General features: G+C 46.0%; 1 protein-coding gene across 1 annotated transcript in view; it reads left to right on the top strand.

Annotated features, from left to right (window-relative positions):
- The window catches only part of LOC121002599 (highly reducing polyketide synthase PKS6-like), a 60482-nt gene that overhangs the window by 21359 nt on the left and 20225 nt on the right, over positions 1-18898 (top strand). Inside the window, exon 4 of the mRNA XM_040434044.1 lies at positions 16739-16942. Within this exon, the coding sequence (XP_040289978.1) occupies positions 16739-16942 (204 nt within the window). The remainder of the gene's footprint in view (positions 1-16738; positions 16943-18898) is intronic.

The following is an 18898-nucleotide window of genomic DNA, read 5'->3' as shown; positions in this document are numbered from 1 at the left end:
ATGATTATCAAGCTGCAAGGTTACCCAAACTGACTCTAAATTGTTCTCGCTAACTTGTATCAAATTAGATTTTATGCTATCTTTCACATACAGGGCCACCCCTCCCCCTTCTTGCCTTCTCTGTCTTTCCTGTATTGACAGAACCCTGGTATTGTTATATCCCAGTCATTACTCCCATTGAACCACGTCTCAGTAACAGCCACTAAATATATATTCTCAGATGCCATTATAGCCTCAAGTTCATTGATCTTATTCCCTAAACTGTGAGCATTTGTAGACAATCTGAGCTTGTCATTTCTTAACCTTTGTGCTACTGCATCTTCTGGCATTGTTCCGAGGGCAGTTGGACTGCTGGATTATCATTTTTTTGCCCCCCTTTCCTAGTTTATATGCTCCTTAGCAAATACTTGGAACTGTTCACCGAGGACATTCGCTCCCTTGAGAGAAAGATGCAAACCATCTTTCTTGTACAGTCCTTTTCCATTCCAACAAGAGCTAACATTAGACACAAAGCCAAACCCTTGGTTCAGACACCATTCACCAAGCTATACATTGAATTCCTTAATGTGCATTTTCCTGTCATGCTGATGGTTATGCACAGGCAAAACTGCAGAGAATGAAACAGTTGATGCAACCTCCTGTATATCCTTTCCAAGTGTGTGAAAAGTTTCTTTCACCTTTGAAACCTCATTGCAAGCCAGATCATTTGTTCCGAGATGGACAATAACATCCACCTCCCTTTCCTGCTTTGCTTGCCTAACAATATTAAGGATCCGTCATCTATCCCTGCTAGCGGTAGCACCAGGGAGACATCTTACCATTCTCTTAAAACTTCAAAACTCTTATGATGGAATTGCTGACCAACAGCTGCTTACTATCAGTCCTCACCTTCTCCTTTTTGTCTTTGGCTGCAGTCTTGCATACTTTAGGCATGGGAGATGATTGTTCCTCACCCACTGTGCTTGAGCCATCCTCCATGTTGCTCTTGCTCTCTGAAAGTGCTGCAAACGAATTATGGAGAGCCACAGACTGTGGGACATGTCTTCGATCCACAACTCTCAGTCTACCAGAACCTGCAGTAACCCATCTTCCATTTCTAGGGGGCTTCTGTGGCAGTGGCATTGCAACGTTTTCAGCCTGAGTTTGTTAAACGGTTAATTTACAAATCTCATATTTCAAAAAGGTATTTCCTGCTGCATTATGGAGAGCTGTCTACAGATCAGACAGTATCCGAACCTCCGAAGAGTGGAACCTGAAATAAAAGCACAACAATTCCTGCACAGAACCAGGTCTGCCATTGTAAAGAGGGGAAAGATTTTAAACAAACAAATCTTACTTGTTTAGATTGTATCCACCTCCAGATTACCTCCTGAATATCTCCAATGCACTTTATAAAAATCAGCACTTTGAAAATTCAGCAAGCTATAATTAGGCAAGCTAATACTATGTTGCTATATATACACATACTCCCACAAAATCTCCTCCCCCAACAGCAATTTAACACCTTACTCGCCTATGCTCATTTGCAATCAGACAATAGTGATAACCTGTCTAACAAATTCCTTACCTGTTTTGAACCAAAGTGTCTGAGTATCCACCAGAAACACCACTGAAGTTCTGCTACAGTGGAAAAGCTCTGAGTTAGACTAAGTTAGTCTTCTGAATATCTCCAATGCACTTATAAAATTCAGCAACCTAGAAGATGAGGAGATTGAGAGTTATCCTCCTGATGACGACAACGAAGTCTTACCTGTTGGGACTCTGGCACACATGGCTGACTTTATGTTAGGCTGCCTTTCCTGTGACCCATGCATTTTAAGCATTTTGGACAACACCGATTACTAGTTGTTCACCTTTCTCGACCCCCGCTACAAAGAGAACTTCTTATCTATAATTTCTGTGGTGGAGAGGACGAGCAAAATGGTGCAATACCAGAAGGTCCTTGTGGAAAAATTGCTCCAAAAATTTCCAGGCTGACAACGCTTTTAGCAGAGTACTTAGTTCCTTGGGCAACCGAGGAGGGGAGACGGGGGGAACACACAGCAGTTCCAACAGAGGCAAGGCAACACTCTCCAAGGCCAGGGAGACCCCACCAACACCCTCAACCTGATGAGCGGCCTAGTGTCACAAGGAGAGAAAAGTTTTGGAAGATGGTGAATTAGTACTTAGCAGACCTTGTCAGCGTCCTCAATGATTCCTCTGTGCCTTACAACTACTGGGTGTCCAAGCTGGATTTGTGGCACGAACTGGCACTCTACGCATTGGAGGTGCTGGCCTTCCCTGACGAGCAGGTATTTAGTGCTGCTGGGGGCATAATAACTGATAAGCGCATCCGCCTGTCAACTGAAAATGCTGACAGGATGACTCTTATAAAAATGAGCAAGGCCTGGATTGCCCCTGACTTCTCTACTCCACCAGAGGAAAGCGTCTGAACATAAAAGCACTTTAAATGTTTTTTTTTTTTTAGAATGTACTGAATACAATGTATTCCCATGCACCCCTTCCACCACAAAAAAAGGGTATATGGTTCAATCTTCCTTACTCGTCCTCCTCCTCTTCCATCATATAAACATGCTTATTACTCTGCCCTCGCTCCTAATGTTGTAGAGCGTCAGCTCATCTGCAGGCCCTCGCATTTAATGTCTTAGAGGGTCAGCTCACCAGCTGTCACGGCCTTTGCTGTGTGCACCGTGACACTTGTGCCAAGCTTGCAGTTGCCGGTGGCAACATGTTGCTGTTATGGCATGTGGTGGCAGTGTCTTGGCTTTGGCTGTGTGCGCCCTGACATGGTTGCCACGCATGCTGTTGCCGGTGGCAACGTGGTGGCTGATGTGTGCACTTCCCCTTTAAGATGTAGCCTTCCCCTGTCTGGTGCTGTAAGGGTTGACCCCTTATTGGGTGTGGTCACTAGGTGCTTCTTATACCTGTGGCCTTTGGCCAGGAGTCAGTTGTACTCCAGCCTTGGTGTGTGCTGGAGTTATGCTTCTTGTCTGGATGTTCCATCTTCCTGTGTGAGGGCCACCTAGTGGGACATCGATGTCTCCAGCGATGTCTTCCTTATGTCTCACTCCAGCAACAGCTCACAAACTTTACATTTGGTTTACCCCTCTAGGAAACCATGAGACCTCCTTCCGGAGGCCACGACAGACAAACAGGAGAACATCTAGCATCCATGCCAGACAGAATAATACACCAAACACTGACCAGACACAGAACAACAACTAGACGAACAACCACTTCAGAACATATACCCACACCAAACATAACCACAGGTAAGGTAGGGAAAATGGAGTAAACATAAGGAAGACATCGCTGGAGACGTCGATGTCCCATTAGGTGGCCCTCACACAGGAAGATGGAACATCCAGACATGGAGCATAACTCCAGCACACACCAAGGCTGGAGTACAAATGACTCCTGGCCAAAGGCCACAGGTATAAGAAGCACCTAGTGACCACACCCAATCAGGGGGTTAACCCTAACAGCACCAGACAGGGGAAGGTTACACCTTAAAGGGGAAGTGCACACACCAGCCACCACGTTGCCACTGGCAACAGCATGCATGGCAACAATGTCACGGCGCACACAGCCAAAGCCAAGACACTGCCACCACATGCCATAACAGCAACACGTTGCCACCGGCAACCGCAAGCATGGCACAAGTGTCACGGCGCACACAGCAAAGGCCATGACACCAGCAGGCCCTCACCTACAATCTTTTAGAGGGTCAGCTCACCTGCAAGCCCTCGCATGTAATGTTTTAGAAGGTCAGCTCACCAGCAGGCTCTCACCTACAATCTTTTAGAGGGTCAGCTCACCTGCATGCCCTTGCATATAATGTTTTAGAGGGTCAGCTCACCAGCATGCCCTCACCTACAATCTTTTAGAGGGTCAGCTCACCTGCAAGCCCTCGCATGTAATGTTTTAGAAGGTCAGCTCACCAGCAGGCTCTCACCTACAATCTTTTAGAGGGTCAGCTCACCTGCATGCCCTTGCATATAATGTTTTAGAGGGTCAGCACACCAGCAGGCCCTCACGTACTACCTTTTAGAAGGTCAGCTCACCTGCAGTCCCTCCCATATAATGTTTTAGAGGGTCATCTTACCAGCATGCCCTCACCTACAATCTTTTAGAGGGTCAGCTCACCAGCAGGCCCTCACCTACAATCTTTTAGAGGGTCAGCTCACCTGCAGGCCCTCGTATATAATGTTTTAGAGGGTCAGCTCACCTGCAGACCCTCGCATGTAATGTTTTAGAGGGTCAGTTCACCAGCAGGCCCTTAACCATAATGTTTTACAGGTTCAGCTCACCAGCAGGCCCTCACCTACAATCTTTTAGAGGCTCAGCTCACCTGCAGGCCCTCACATATAATGTTTTACAGGGTTAGCTTACCAGCAGGCCCTTGCATATAATGTTTTAAAGGGTTAGCTCACCAGCAGGCCCTCGCATATAATGTTTTAGAGGGTCAGCTCCCCTGCAGGCCCTCGCATATAATGTTTTAGAGGGTCAGCTCACCATCAGGCTCTCACCTACAATCTTTTAGAGGGTCAGCTCACCTGTAGGACCTCGCATGTAATGTTTTAGAGAGTCAGCTCACCAGCAGGCCCTCAGCTACTATCTTTAAGAGGGTCATCTCACCTGCAGGCCCTCGTATATAATGTTTTAGAGGGTCAGCTCACCTGCAGGCCCTCGTATATAATGATTTAGAGGGTCAGCTCCCCAGCAGGCCCTTAACCATAATGTTTTACAGGGTCAGCTCACCAGCAGGCCCTCGTCATAATTTTTTCGATTCTCAGATCAGAAGCAGGCACTCTCCCCTAATGTTTTAGAGAGTCAGCTCTGCAGCAGACCCTCACCCCTAATGTTTTAGATAGTCAGCTCAGCAGCAGGCCCTCGCCCGTAATGTTTTAGATGGTCACCAGCAGGCCCTTGCTCGTAATGTTTTTTAGGGTCACCAGCAGGCCATCAATCGTAATTTTTCAGGGGTGCATGATGTCCTCCTTTATGTGTAATATTGGAGTGCCGGTTCCTTGTAATTTTCAGGAAGCCCTTTCACTTAGTGCATAGGCTTTATGAGTGTAGGAGTCCCACTACCTGAACAATTGTACCACAATGTAAATGAGGCCTTTCATTATGTGATATACAGGTTGTATCGGAGTGCTTCTTCCTTGTCATTTTTGGCAGCACTTGCAATTTATATACAAGTAAATATACATAAAAGAATGCTTCCTAACAATTTTTCCTCTAAAATCGATTTTATCTTCGGTTTTGTGAGTATTAGTGTCAGTCTGTAAAAGTGGCATACTACTCGGACAACATCATTCCCAGCAGCGACCTAGGAGTCCAAGTTGCATCCAGACATCCTCCCCATGCTGTTCCCGAACCATTTCGGTGGTGTTTCCATCAATTTCTGACCTTTTCCTATGAACCAGACACCCTCCCCTCTTCAGAGCAGGTTGTTCCTGGTTTAATGCTCGGGTTCTCCCATTGACTCGAGCACCCGAGCATCCCAAGGGGTACAACCCGAACACCCGAGCACTTTGGTGCTCGATCAACACTAGTGGTGACATTGATAGGTACACTAAAAAACACAAATCCAAAGCTGCTACACAAAAAAATGACAACTCCACCTAAAGAGTCACTGCCACACAAATGGAATCTGGAGAAGATACTGATAGCGACATGGATATTTTTTCCCACCAAGACTCTCTCCCATTTCACGCTCCTTTCTGCAGAAAGCACTTGCCGAAGCTTTGGACCCACTGTCTAAAGACTTGCAGAATATCAAACAAGAAATTAAACAAATCGGGTCTAGAGTCGAGCTTTTGTAAACTACACGGTCAGTACTATGCAGTTATACCACAGTGAGCCTAACGTTTTGTCAACATTACCTTAGCATTGCTTTTGAGGCCTCAGAAGACCAAGAGAATAGGTGCCACAGAAACAACCTTCGAATTAGAGGCTTTCCAGAATCTTTTTCTGCTGTTGCTCTGCTGGGAAGAGGCATTGTACAGCCGCAATACGAAGAACAAGAAAAAGGTAGTAGTAGTCACACTTTTTGTTACTGCTGATTGAATCTTGAACTATAGCTATGGTTCTGTTATTCACGTTATATTATTATTATCTTATATTGAGAGTCGCTCCATTAAATGACTGGTTCTCCCCTAGACTTCTTAATTTTTCTTTTCCACTTTTATTTAATCTTAACTCTAGTATCACATGTTGGGTCGCTGAAGCCATGCAAAAATGGCATCTTCATTTGATCAGACCACTTTTTATTGATCTGTTCGCCATGATTATTATTAGTGTTGAGCGAATCAAAGTTAAACAAATTGACTTTAATCCAAATTTCAGAAAAAAAATTTGCTTTGCCACGAATCCAAATTTCCAGGCGTTATGTGGTAACAAGTACATTTTTACTAAAATGGCAGTAAAAAAAAAATACTCATTTGAGCCCGGAGGCCATTGTGCCCATCTTGAGAAAAGAAAACATGTCAATTCTTGCGTGCGTTGACATCACCACATCATCACACTAGGTGGGTGCAGTGATCCCAATATGTGTGTTTTCTTCAATCAAGATGGCTGCGATGACTGCAATACGATCAAATGGATGAGGTGAGGGTGTATATATATATATATATATATATATATACAGTACAGACCAAAAGTTTGGACACACCTTCTCATTCAAAGAGTTTTCTTTATTTTCATGACTATAAAAATTGTAGATTCACACTGAAGGCATCAAAACTATGAATTAACACATGTGGAATTATATACATAACAAAAAAGTGTGAAACAACTGAAAATATGTCATATTCTAGGTTCTTTAAAGTAGCCACCTTTTGCTTTGATTACTGCTTTGCATATTCTTGGCATTCTCTTGATGAGCTTCAAGAGGTAGTCACCTGAAATGGTCTTCCAACAGTCTTGAAGGAGTTCCCAGAGAGGCTTAGCACTTGTTGGCCCTTTTGCCTTCACTCTGCGGTTCAGCTCACCCCAAACCATCTCGATTGGGTTCAGGTCCGGTGACTGTGGAGGCCAGATCATCTGGCGCAGCACCCCATCACTCTCTTTCATGGTCAAATAGCCCTTACACAGCCTGGAGGTGTGTTTGGGGTCATTGTCCTGTTGAAAAATAAATGATGGTCCAACTAAACGCAAAGCCGCTGCAAGATGCTGTGGTAGCCATGCTGGTTCAGTATGCCTTCAATTTTGAATAAATCCCCAACAGTGTCACCAGCAAAGCACCCCCCACACCATCACACCTCCTCCTCCATGCTTCACGGTGGGAACCAGGCATGTAGAGTCCATCCGTTCACCTTTTCTGCGTCGCACAAAGACACGGTGGTTGGAACCAAAGATCTCAAATTTGGACTCATCAAACCAAAGCACAGATTTCCACTGGTCTAATTTCCATTCCTTGTGTTCTTTAGCCCAAACAAGTCTCTTCTGCTTGTTGCCTGTTCTTAGCAGTGGTTTCCTAGCAGATATTCTACCATGAAGGCCTGATTCACACAGTCTCCTCTTAACAGTTGTTCTAGAGACGTGTCTGCTGCTAGAACTCTGTGTGGCATTGACCTGGTCTCTAATCTGAGCCGCTGTTAACCTGCGATTTCTGAGGCTGGTGACTCAGATGAACTTATCCTCTGCAGCAGAGGTGACTCTTGGTCTTCCTTTCCTGGGGTAGTCCGCATGTGAACCAGTTTCTTTGTAGCACTTGATGGTTTTTGTGACTGCACTTGGGGACACTTTCAAAGTTTTCCCAATTTTTCAGACTGACTGACCTTCATTTCTTAAAGTAATGATGGCCACACATTTTTCTTTACTTAGCTGCTTTTTTCATGCCATAATACAAATTCTAACAGTCTATTCAGTAGGACTATCAGCTGTGTATCCACCTGACTTCTCCACAACGCAACTGATGGTCCCAACCCCATTTATAAGGCAAGAAATCCCACTTATTAAACCTGACAGGGCACACCTGTGAAGTGAAAACCATTTCAGGTGACTACCTCTTGAAGCTCATCAAGAGAATGCCAAGAGTGTGCAAAGCAGTAATCAAAGCAAAAGGTGGCTACTTTGAAGAACCTAGAATATGACATATTTTCAGTTGTTTCACACTTTTTTGTTATGTATATAATTCCACATGTGTTAATTCATAGTTTTGATGCCTTCAGTGTGAATCTACAATTTTCATAGTCATGAAAATAAAGAAAACTCTTTGAATGAGAAGCTGTGTCCAAACTTTTGGTCTGTACTGTATATATATATTTATATATATATATACTGTGTGTATATATATATTTTATTTTTTTGGGCACCGGATAAAGCCCCTGAGTAGGGATGAGTGAACCCGAACTGTATAGTTCGGGTTCGTACCGAATTTTGGGGTGTCCGTGACACGGACCCGAACCTTTTCGTAAAAGTCCGGGTTCGGTGTTCGGCGCTTTCTTGGCGCTTTTTGAAAGGCTGCAAAGCAGCCAATCAACAAGCGTCATAATACTTGCCCCAAGAGGCCATCACAGCCATGCCTACTATTGGGTCATCCTCAAAGGATTGTCTCACCTCTGCTTCCTCCAAGACACCCGAATTCAGCTTCCAATAACCTCTTCCCATTTGGGGGGATTCTGAAATATTCCGAGAAAACATAATCAAACAGTGATCGGAGAATTCCACCTCCACAACCCTTAAGGGCGAAAAAGGTAGCCTCCTCTTTCAAATAAAACCTATCAATTCTAGACCTGATCTGACTACCTCTATAGAAAGTGAAACCCCCGTGGCCTTGGGTATGCCTAATGTGGACATCCTCCAGACGAGCCTCACTAGCTACTCTATTCAGAAAAATACTATCTTAAGTCAGCTGGTTTCTGGTGCCTCCCCTGTCTTGGGGCCTTGTGACAGTATTAAAGTCCCCTCCAAAAACCACCTGCCGGCTTGTAAAAAGGAAAGGCTTAATCCTCATAAAGAGACATTTCCTGTCCCACCTGGACTGGGGCCGGTAGATATTGATCAGGCGCAGTTCCTGTCCCCTCATGAGGATGTCCAAGATCAAACACCTCCCCATTTCTAATTCAATTACTCGGCATTCTACCGGTGCGGTAAAAAGGACCGCCACTCCGCTATACGGCTCAGCCGCAAGAGACCAGTAGGAGGGCCCTGGTCTCCACTCCCTCTTGGCTTTATAAATCAGTGCCAAATCTGGCAGCCTGGTCTCTTGCAAAAACAAAATGTCAGCTTCAACACGGCTGAGAAAATCGAAGGCTGTGAAACGAACCGCATCCGACTTAATGCTGGCGACATTAATGGTCGCCAGAGTCAGCAGAGCGGGTACCGCCATAAAGAGTAGTTAAATTAGATGGCCTTCTTTCCATCCTTCTCCCCCCTCCCGGGGCTGCCTTCTAGAGCAGCACGACCTCTCTTGAGGGAGATAGTGGTATCCATCTCTGCCACCACCACCTCCCTCTGCGCACCGCTCCTGGCTTTCTCAGTCTCAGGGCCCGATTTTGCCACCCCTCCTGAGGACCTTGCATTCCCACCAGAGGGGGGCGCGGGGCCCCCTGAAGGCTCTCCCTCCTTCGCCCCTGGCCCCTCACCTTCAACCCCCTCCTCAGCAGAGGAGGCAGAGGTCTCATCCAAGATGAGGTACCGGTTGGAGAGCTCCAGAGGGGAGCCGGTTACACCTTCCTTGGCAACTCTGGTCGGGCTAGATCTTTTTTTAGTACGCCGTTTCCGTCTACTTTGGGACTCTGCCCCACTACCCTCTGCAGAACTTTCGTAGTGCGAGGACAGAGTCTCTTCGGCCCGATCCAGTCTCTTAATCTCCTCCTCCAGCTCTCTGCCCCCTAGGGTCTCGGATTCAGGAGGGGCAGTCGTTTGGGAAGGAGCGGACATCACCCCAGGACGGGGTTCTTCCCCCTCCCTCTCCGCCTGACGCCTCTCTCTCCGCCTCTGCCGGGACGGGTTGTTCAGGTTCCTCACTGACCCCTTAACTCCACTGCCTTTGCCAGTACCCGCCTCAGCCGAAGGGACCTCCCGGCCCGCTCCTGCATGAGCTCGGGCCGCATTGGCCTCAGAGAGAGGACAGCGACTGAAGGGGTGCCCGAGCTCCCCACACAGGTTGCATCTAATCTCCTCACAAGATGCAGCTAGATGACCTGTCCCCCCACACAACGTGCACTTCTGCACTTGGCAGCTGGCGCTGAAGTGTGGGGCTGCCGCACTTGTGACAGAGCTTAGGCTGCCCCCTGTAGAAAACCAAGATCCTGTCTCGGCCGATAAAGGCAGATGATGGAATGTGGGAAACTGTACTGCCCAGACGCTTAAGCTTGATATTAAACGTCCAGGCACCCGACCAAATGCCAAACTCGTCCAGGTTTTTAGCTGGTATTCCCTGGACCTCTCCGTACCTACCCAGCCAGGTCATGATGTCAATACAAGAGAGCGACTCGTTACGGGTCAGCACGGTCACTCTCTTGACCTCATTCTGGCGGGTTATCGCTTTTGCAACGAAACCACGCCAGTCCGGCATGTTCTTCACCAGCTCATATCCGGACCAGAAGAGCTCAAGCCCCTCCGGACGGACAAAGCTGATGTCAAACTCCTTGGAGCCAAAAGGATGGATCAAGGCAAAGATTTCAGTAGCCTTGAAACCCATCCCAAGCAGGAGCTCCACCACCCTCTTTCTAGTAGGGCAAGCATCACCGCTACTCCACTTGAGACAGACCACATTCCGTCTGGCTCCAGGGCCGGTTGTGGGTGAAGACCAGGTGGTCTCGCCCCCGTCCTGTTCTCGGAAGGTCCGAACGCCATGTCTGTTGAACCAGAATGAACAATCCACCTTCTTCCCCTCTACGGAAAAGGAGCTCTCCCCCTTTTTGAGGGCCTCCAGCAGTCGCCGCTGCAAGTCACCATTACCAGACCCTGAGAGCGAGGAAGCCAAAGAAGTCAGCCCCTCCCCCCCCACAGCCGCAGCCACACTGGCATAACTTCTGCCAGGTGTTACGGCCGCGGGAGGGGACACCGAACCGCCCCCCCCCACTACACTAGTACCGGATGCCACGTCGGATCCCTCCGGAAGGTGAACACCAGGAGCCGCAGCTGCCACTTTTCCAGCGACAGCCCGCCGACTCCCAGCATCCATCCCACCTTTGGGACCCAACGCAGCACCCTCACCAACACCCCTACCACCACCCTGCTCACATACACCCTCTCCCCCTGCTGGGACAGCTGGTGCAGCATATGTCATCACATTTCCTTTATTATCTTTATTACCTTTGTCTTTATTTTCCTTAACTTTATTATTAATTACTTTATTATTATTTACACAGACACTTTCATCGCCACCGGCCAAGCCCCCGCCCCCTCCTACTGCCCTTAAGACCTGGGCACTGATGATCATGCTCCTCCCCTCCCCAGCACTTAATTCAGAGCTGGAGGAGGAGGCAGAGACAGAGGGGGCGTGTCCAGCGGCGATGTACATCCCCACATGTTCCGGCGCAATAACACCTTTCTTAGCAGAGGACCGGAGCGCCGCAGACTTGTCTTTTCCGGAAGCTCCGGCCCCTGGTTCTTCAATGCGCAGGCGCTTGTTTACTGCGCCCGCGCATTCTTTCTCCACTCCGGGAGTGCGTCCAGAGGCACGGCCGGGCACCCCCCCGCCACGCCAACATGCGCGCCGATAGGAGGACGCCCGGACACACCCCCAGACACACCCCCGGCCGCGCTCTCAACCCCGCCCACCGCCACCCCCCCTGATCCCCGCCGCACACTTACGGCTGCAGACAGAGACTCAGGGCCATCACCGCCCTGTGTGGGAGGGATGGCAACCCCACTGCACCGCCCCAGCACCACCCTACACGCCGGAATGGCAGGCAGAGCAGCGGCCAGAGCGGTGGATGAAGCGGCAGGTGGAGTGGTGGGCGGGGCCTCCCGATGCTCCTGCCCGCCCCCTCCACTTTCAATAGGTAACCGCTGGCTCCTTCTCCCTGCCGGCACCTCTTCCCCGCCTCCGCAAGCAGGGACGGCGACCGGCGCCATTTTGGATCCCTTCATCTCCCCGCTCCTCCGCTCAGACACCACCACAGATGCCGAGCCTGGGAGTTTAGCGGGATACACGCCTGGTGTGGACTTTTCAGCCCCCACCAAGCGTGTATTAGATACATAGACATAGCGAATTTCCACTCTATCTGTGCTTTTCTCTTTTTTCTTTTTTTTCTTGCCGCAACTTTCGTCCAGCAGATCGTCTCCAAAAGCAAAGTTTTGAAAGTCCACTTTAGGTGATTCCAGCATCCTGATCTCCTTCAGTAGCCCACCGTCGTCCTCCTCACTGCCCTCCTCCTCCATGGCTGAGGCCTCATCTGGTAAAGGCAAGCACTCCTGCTCTGGTGGGATGTCACTGTATGCTTCCTGCATCGGGGTCACAGGTGGGGGGGCCATTTCATGCTGTAAGGTTTGGGGACCTGCCAGGGGTGTTTGAGACTCGGAGCCCTCCAACTCCTCACTCTCACTCTCCACACCCCCGCATGGCTCCCCTCTCCTCACTGCCTCCATTTCCCTGAATCAGTCCCCATTTTCCAGTTTCTCCCTGAAGGGGCCACTGCCTTCCAGCAGCTGCTGATGCCGCCTCTGGGAGACCTCCAACTCCTCCTTCAATCCCCTAATTTTTTCATTTAGGGGGGGCCTCTTTTTCTTTGCAGAAATAGTAGCTTTAGCCCTTGTTTCTTTTAGCTCCTTCCTCAGGGCTCTGAGGTGCCGTCCCAGCTCATCATATTCACGCAGGTGGGCGGCCAAGTGAGAGCTGTAGGCGGAGGTATTTTCTCCCTCCCGCCGAGACCCCCAACCTACCTGGGACGACACCTCCAGGCCCTCCGCAGGCTGACTCCTTCCTCCTGGCGTCTTTGGGTCCTCAGGGGGGACTCGGCTGCCACTACCGTGTCCTGGTGTAGTTGCCCCCTCGCCGCCATCCTTCAGGGTCGGTCGCTGAGACCCCTTACTCCCCACCGACCCAAGCCGGGGAGCAGGGGCGTCCCTCCGAGATGCCATGGCCACAGGACCCCACCAGCTCCCTAGGGAGAGGCAGGGCCTGGGCTGGGGGAAAAGGTGTCACACTCCCCCGCAAGCCTGGAACTCCTCCTGGGGAGCAGATGGTAGGAAACTCCCCGGAGAAGCCTGTGCTGTGGAGGTTCAGGAGCTGCTGCAGACACACCCTTTCACCTCAGCTGCAGACACCATACACACCCAAGCCTGAATCTCTGCTATGGGACCTCTCTCCTCTGTCTGGGTGCCGGGGCCTAAAAATATCTGACAGTGCCCTGTTCCAGTGTTGGGTGACAAGAAGCATGATTCCCTGCTATGACATGAAGCCTGAATCTCTGCTATGGCACCTCTCTCCTCTGTCTGGGTGCCGGGGCCTAAATATCTGACAATGGCCTGTTCCAGTGGTGGGTGACGTGAAGCCTGATTCTCTGCTATGACATGAAGCCTGATTCTCTGCTATGGGACCTCTCTCCTTTGTCTGGGTGCCGGGGCCTAAAAATATCTGACAGTGGCCTGTTCCAGTGTTGGGTGACATGAAGCATGATTCTCTGCTATGGAAAGAAGGAAACAGGTCAGCACTTCACCTTGGTATTGCACGCTGCACGGGAGAGGAGCAACCTCCAATGTATCAAAGATAAAGGAATCCCAGCTGCTGTGTCTTTGTGAATAAGCCTCTTTTTATTTTCTCAAAGTAGAATGTCCTACAACCAGGACCGGTTTCGGCATACAAGCCTTTCTCAACAGATACATCCAAAACAGAAAAATCAAGCTATATATAACATATAGTACCGCCCATCTAGGGACGTCTCCACCCATTCTAATGTGTGGTATTCAATTAATGATCAATCAAACTGATTAAACAAGGTGAGACAAAGTAACATATAACTGAAATTTATATTCTACCTTATTGAAAAATCTAAATGTTCATATTTGTTCATATTTCAATCATAAGGCTGAGGTCTACAGAAAGTGCATAAAAGTGTATATCAATTATCTATAATAAACGTATTAATCTGTTCACAACAATCTTATAAATGTGTGACCTCATAGTCTCTGTTTAGACCCCTTGGATGCAGCGTATCTAAGGTGTGGATCCAAAAGGCCTCTCTTCTGAGGAGAAGTCTTTTGATATCACCTCTTCTTCTAGGTCTCTTTATTTGTTCCAACACTTGAAACCGCAATTGTGCAACTGTGTGTTTAAATTTTTCAAAATGATATGGGACCGGTAACATAAGTTTTTTGTCCTTATGTCGGATTTATGCTTACTAATACGATCCCTCACTGCCTGCATTGTCTCGCCCACATACAAAAGGCCACAAGGACATTTAATGAGGTATATTACGTTTGCTGAGTCACAGGTAAAAAAACCTTTTACTCCAAAGCTTTTCCCAGTATATGGATGGTGAAATGAAGGGCCTTTGATTATATGAGAGGCAGGGGGAAGTACCCATCCGTGGCGTGGATATCCGTTGCTGTTTCAATATGGCTTTAGTACTACCTAAATCTGCTTGTACTATTTTGTCACTATAACTAGAATTCTTTTTATTACAAATAAGAGGGGGGTTTTTAAATTCCTCAACCTGCGGATATGATTTATTCAACAAATGCCAATGTTTCCTGACAATATTGTCAATGCCCACATTAAATGGATGATGTTTATGTATCAAAGCTATTCTAGACATATTAGCCCCATCTTTTGGTGTCCTATCAACTTGTATCCCTTCCCTAGCTTCATTCAGAATGGTCAGTGGATAACCACGTTCCAAGAATCTTTCTGTCATTTCTGCTATTCTTATATTTCGCGTAATAGGGTCTGAGACTATTCGTTTTACCCTTTGATAGTGCGATCTAGGGATCGCTTTTTTTAGGGACACAGGGTGGGCACTCTTAAAATGGAGAATACTATTTCTATCAGTATCCTTGCGATAAATATCAGTGGACAAATGACCACTAGGGTCCTTAACGACCATAGTGTCTAGGAAACTCACCATATTGGTGTCACTGGTAACTGTAAACTGCAAACCATCAACAGCAGAATTGAGATATTCCATGAAACTGGATAGGGTCTCACGCGGCCCCTATCCTTGACTTCAATGGGGTTCGGGACGAAGTTCGGGTCGGGTTCGGATCCCGAACCCGAACATTTCCGGGAAGTTCGGCCGAACTTCTCGAACCCGAACATCCAGGTGTTCGCTCAACTCTACCCCTGAGCACCTGAATGTGAGTCTCAGATGCCGCAATCAGTGGTAAAAACAGCATTGCACTCGCTCTGTACAATGGAATGCGATTTGTGGCAAAGTAATTTGTAATTAATTTAATTTCTTGGCGAAGTTTAACATAGCAGCCAGATCAAATTTTTTGAAACGTCGTTCATCACTACTTATTATTTTACATATTACTTGTTCTTGGCTACCCGTTATTATTATTACTACTTATATATAGCTGATTTCTTATTGGATTATTTATTTCCCATTGTTATAAGCCCCTCCTCCTTTTCCTTTTCCCATTTACAAACCACACCTATTGGTTTGGTTATTTTAGCAATGCTTTACTCAAACATAGGAAATGATGACTCGACTTAAAGCCCCAGATCAGGTTGGGATTGTTCCCAATTGGAAAGGCAAAGACAATACATACAGAGTCCTTCAATTGATATGCCATGCTAAAACCTATTCTGCTCCTCTAATTCTTCTTGGCACTGATGCCAAGAAGGCATTTGTTTAGCAGTTTTAGCAGTTAAGCAGAAGTCTTTGTCAATGATGTCTTATAGCCTCCTTTTTTCTATCTCTAATAGACCCGTCAAAGTTGTCCATTATCACCATTATTGTTTAGAAACCCTCTTACAAAAAATTAGACTTAAGCCCATATACGAGGGATTGAATGTGGTGGTGGGGAGCTTAAGGCTGCAGCATATTCAGAAGATCTGCTATCCAGTTGATTCTCTTCCTAGTATAGAACAATTTTCAAAGTATCTTTTATTTGAAAGTAAACATGGGAAAATGATAGATTCATAATCATTAATATATCTTAATATATCTCTCCCTCTACATATCTTGCCAGTAATTCCCCATTTGATTGGTCACAAACAACCCATTATTAAATTTCTAGGCATTAATATCTCCTCAGACTTTTCACATTTCTCTAAAAATAATTTCCATCTTTACTGACCAATGTAAAACAGATCTTATCCTCTTGGTCTAAGGCACTCACAAGAAGAGATACTACCCCTCAAATCCTGACTAAGGGTACTTTCACACTAGCGTTAGTGTAATCCGGCAGGCAGTTCCGTCGTCAGCGCTGCCTGCCGGATCCGCCGATCAATGTGACAACTGACAGCATTTTTACATGAGACAATGTGTAAATGTAACTTAATGCATATTTTGTTTGGCAAAAACGTCAATAAAAAGAACTTTGAAAAGAAAAATTGTGGTTAATGGAGCTTTTTTTTATGAACTTGACTTGTGGGATAAACTGTTAAAATAATTTTGCTATGTTTCTGATATGGCTATCGCTCTACTCGAGGAAGCTCAGACAATGTTCAAGTTAGCATTCCTCATGCTGAGGCCACTTCTTTTGAGTAGGTGATTATAATGTTTAATTTTTAGTCAAGGGACACAACATGAAATACAGGTATAAAACATTTTATCTATAGGAACTAATAATACTGTATACATGTATATAAAATATCTATTTTTTACAGGTCTCATGAATAGAGATTCAGAAAGCATCTACAATCAATGTCCTGATAATATTGTACATTTTAATGGAACTGGCACATCAACATCCATAGCTGCCAATCGGATATCATATTGTTTCAATTTGACTGGACCATCGTTGTCAATTGACACTGCTTGTTCTTCTTCTCTTGTTGCTTTACATTATGCCTGCCAGTCCATCAGACAAGGTATATAAGTCACTAATAAGATAATATATTGCATATTATTAGATTCTAGTCATTTTGTTGAAGAATAATAATGTACAACAAGGAAAGGCCAGGAAAGATTTCAGCCAGGGAGTCAGGAGTGAGGAGCTGAGGCTGCAGCTGCTGCATCACCTCAAAAGCAGCTACCTGCAATAACAATTCTTTTTTCCCCTATTTGAAAAGAAACACGGCTTATTTTTTATTTATTTTTACGTGTCGGGGGAATAAGCTTAATACAACTGTAAAACACATGTTTTACAGAGGGTATCATTTTAAATCTTAGTGAAAACACCTGAAAATAGTAGTCTGAAATCTGGGGCAGGGCATCTCCAGACAATTCGTGTTTTTTTTTTGTGTGCAAAAAATAGCAATACATGTATATAACGTGTGTTTTACAATTCAGAGGATAGCTTTTTAATATAGAAAGAGGTTACAGCCAGCTCACCTTCCGATCCTATATAGCGGTGCACGGGGCGGACTCAAGCCAGTCCAGTGGTAAATAGATGATCAAAAAATGCTCCGGCACTCGAGGACGTTCTGTGCAAGAAATCCCGATCTTTATTATCTTCACCCAAATACAGGTACAGACAGCAAACAGTGACACGAGAACCCCACTGCTCCCCACGATCTACGCGTTTCGAACGCTATCGTTCTTACTCATGATCTAAAGTGTCTGGCGTGCTCCCCGCTGAAATAAGGCCCAACCTCAAGAAATCCGCCCATAAGGAGGAGTCTCAACCCGGGTGAGTCAAAAATCAGCACGGCTAACGCAAGACACCTGTGCACACAGGTTCACCCGTGACATAAAAACATTTCCATACCTGCAGTGCTACAACATGATTATATAATACAATACAACAGATAAAAAGTAGCAAGATGTGATTACTCAACTCCAAAACAATGAACAACTGTGTTATACAAAAATACATGTATACATAAAATTCATAATTTGACATTCCAGCAATTAAAATTTAGACACTGGGAATAAGCGAGTGGTATATATCATAAGGAAAAGCATGTCAGGGGGACTATGCATATATGCACGGACGCACACAAGCACATACACACACGCATATACGCATATATATACATATACATGCGTGCGTCCCCACAGAGACGCACACATATAGCACTCACAGGGTTAATGTGGAGGGAGGTTGGTAAACTTCCATGGCTCTATGTCTGCAAGGCCCCGGCGCAACAGGTTTCCCACAATGGGTTAAATGGGTAAACCATTGGAATATTAGCTCTCAATTTCGTAATGTGTGAACAAAATCAAATTTATATGCAGAGATCTATCCAATATGTTGTAACATTTATGGTGCACAAGGGCATTTACCGACAGAGAGCACTCCTCCACATCAGTCTATTGAGAAAAGACGCCCTGTCTGAACTCCGTCATATTTTCCCAAAAGACGGATTGGTCTATAAAGAAAGACTAGACATGCTGTTTCAATATATTGTGATTTTGATGTTTTTTATATATATATAGCCCTAGCATTATTAAGGCACTATAAAATAAAACTGAAGCCCTGTAGTGTACAGCTGAGACAAGTAGTTCATAAAAATTATATACCGATGTGTTTTGTTATTATTATCCATAATTTAGTTCTCAGTATGGTTGTATTATCTCACTGACATGCTATGCTTGGGACAAATATTAATATATCACTAGTTTTTATATATTTTTTTGTCTATTTATATTTCTGTGTTTTTATGTACACATGTATGTCTCAATATTGTACGCTGCTGCGGCTATCCTCCCGTCCCCGTTGTCTCCATGCTCCCGTACACATTTTTATTTTTATCTATCCTTACAATATTTCAATGTTATCACCTTCTTTCTGGTGATTACTATGTGGGGAGAATGGAGAAAAGGGAGAGAAAATTATAACAAAATAAACTAAAATAAACGAGCAGCAGCAACATACAATATAT

The sequence above is a fragment of the Bufo bufo genome, chromosome 5 (assembly GCF_905171765.1).
Source record: "Bufo bufo chromosome 5, aBufBuf1.1, whole genome shotgun sequence".
Lineage (NCBI taxonomy): Eukaryota > Metazoa > Chordata > Amphibia > Anura > Bufonidae > Bufo > Bufo bufo.
The sequence above is the reverse complement of the archived record's forward strand: the minus strand, read 5'-3'. Positions and strand labels throughout refer to the sequence as shown.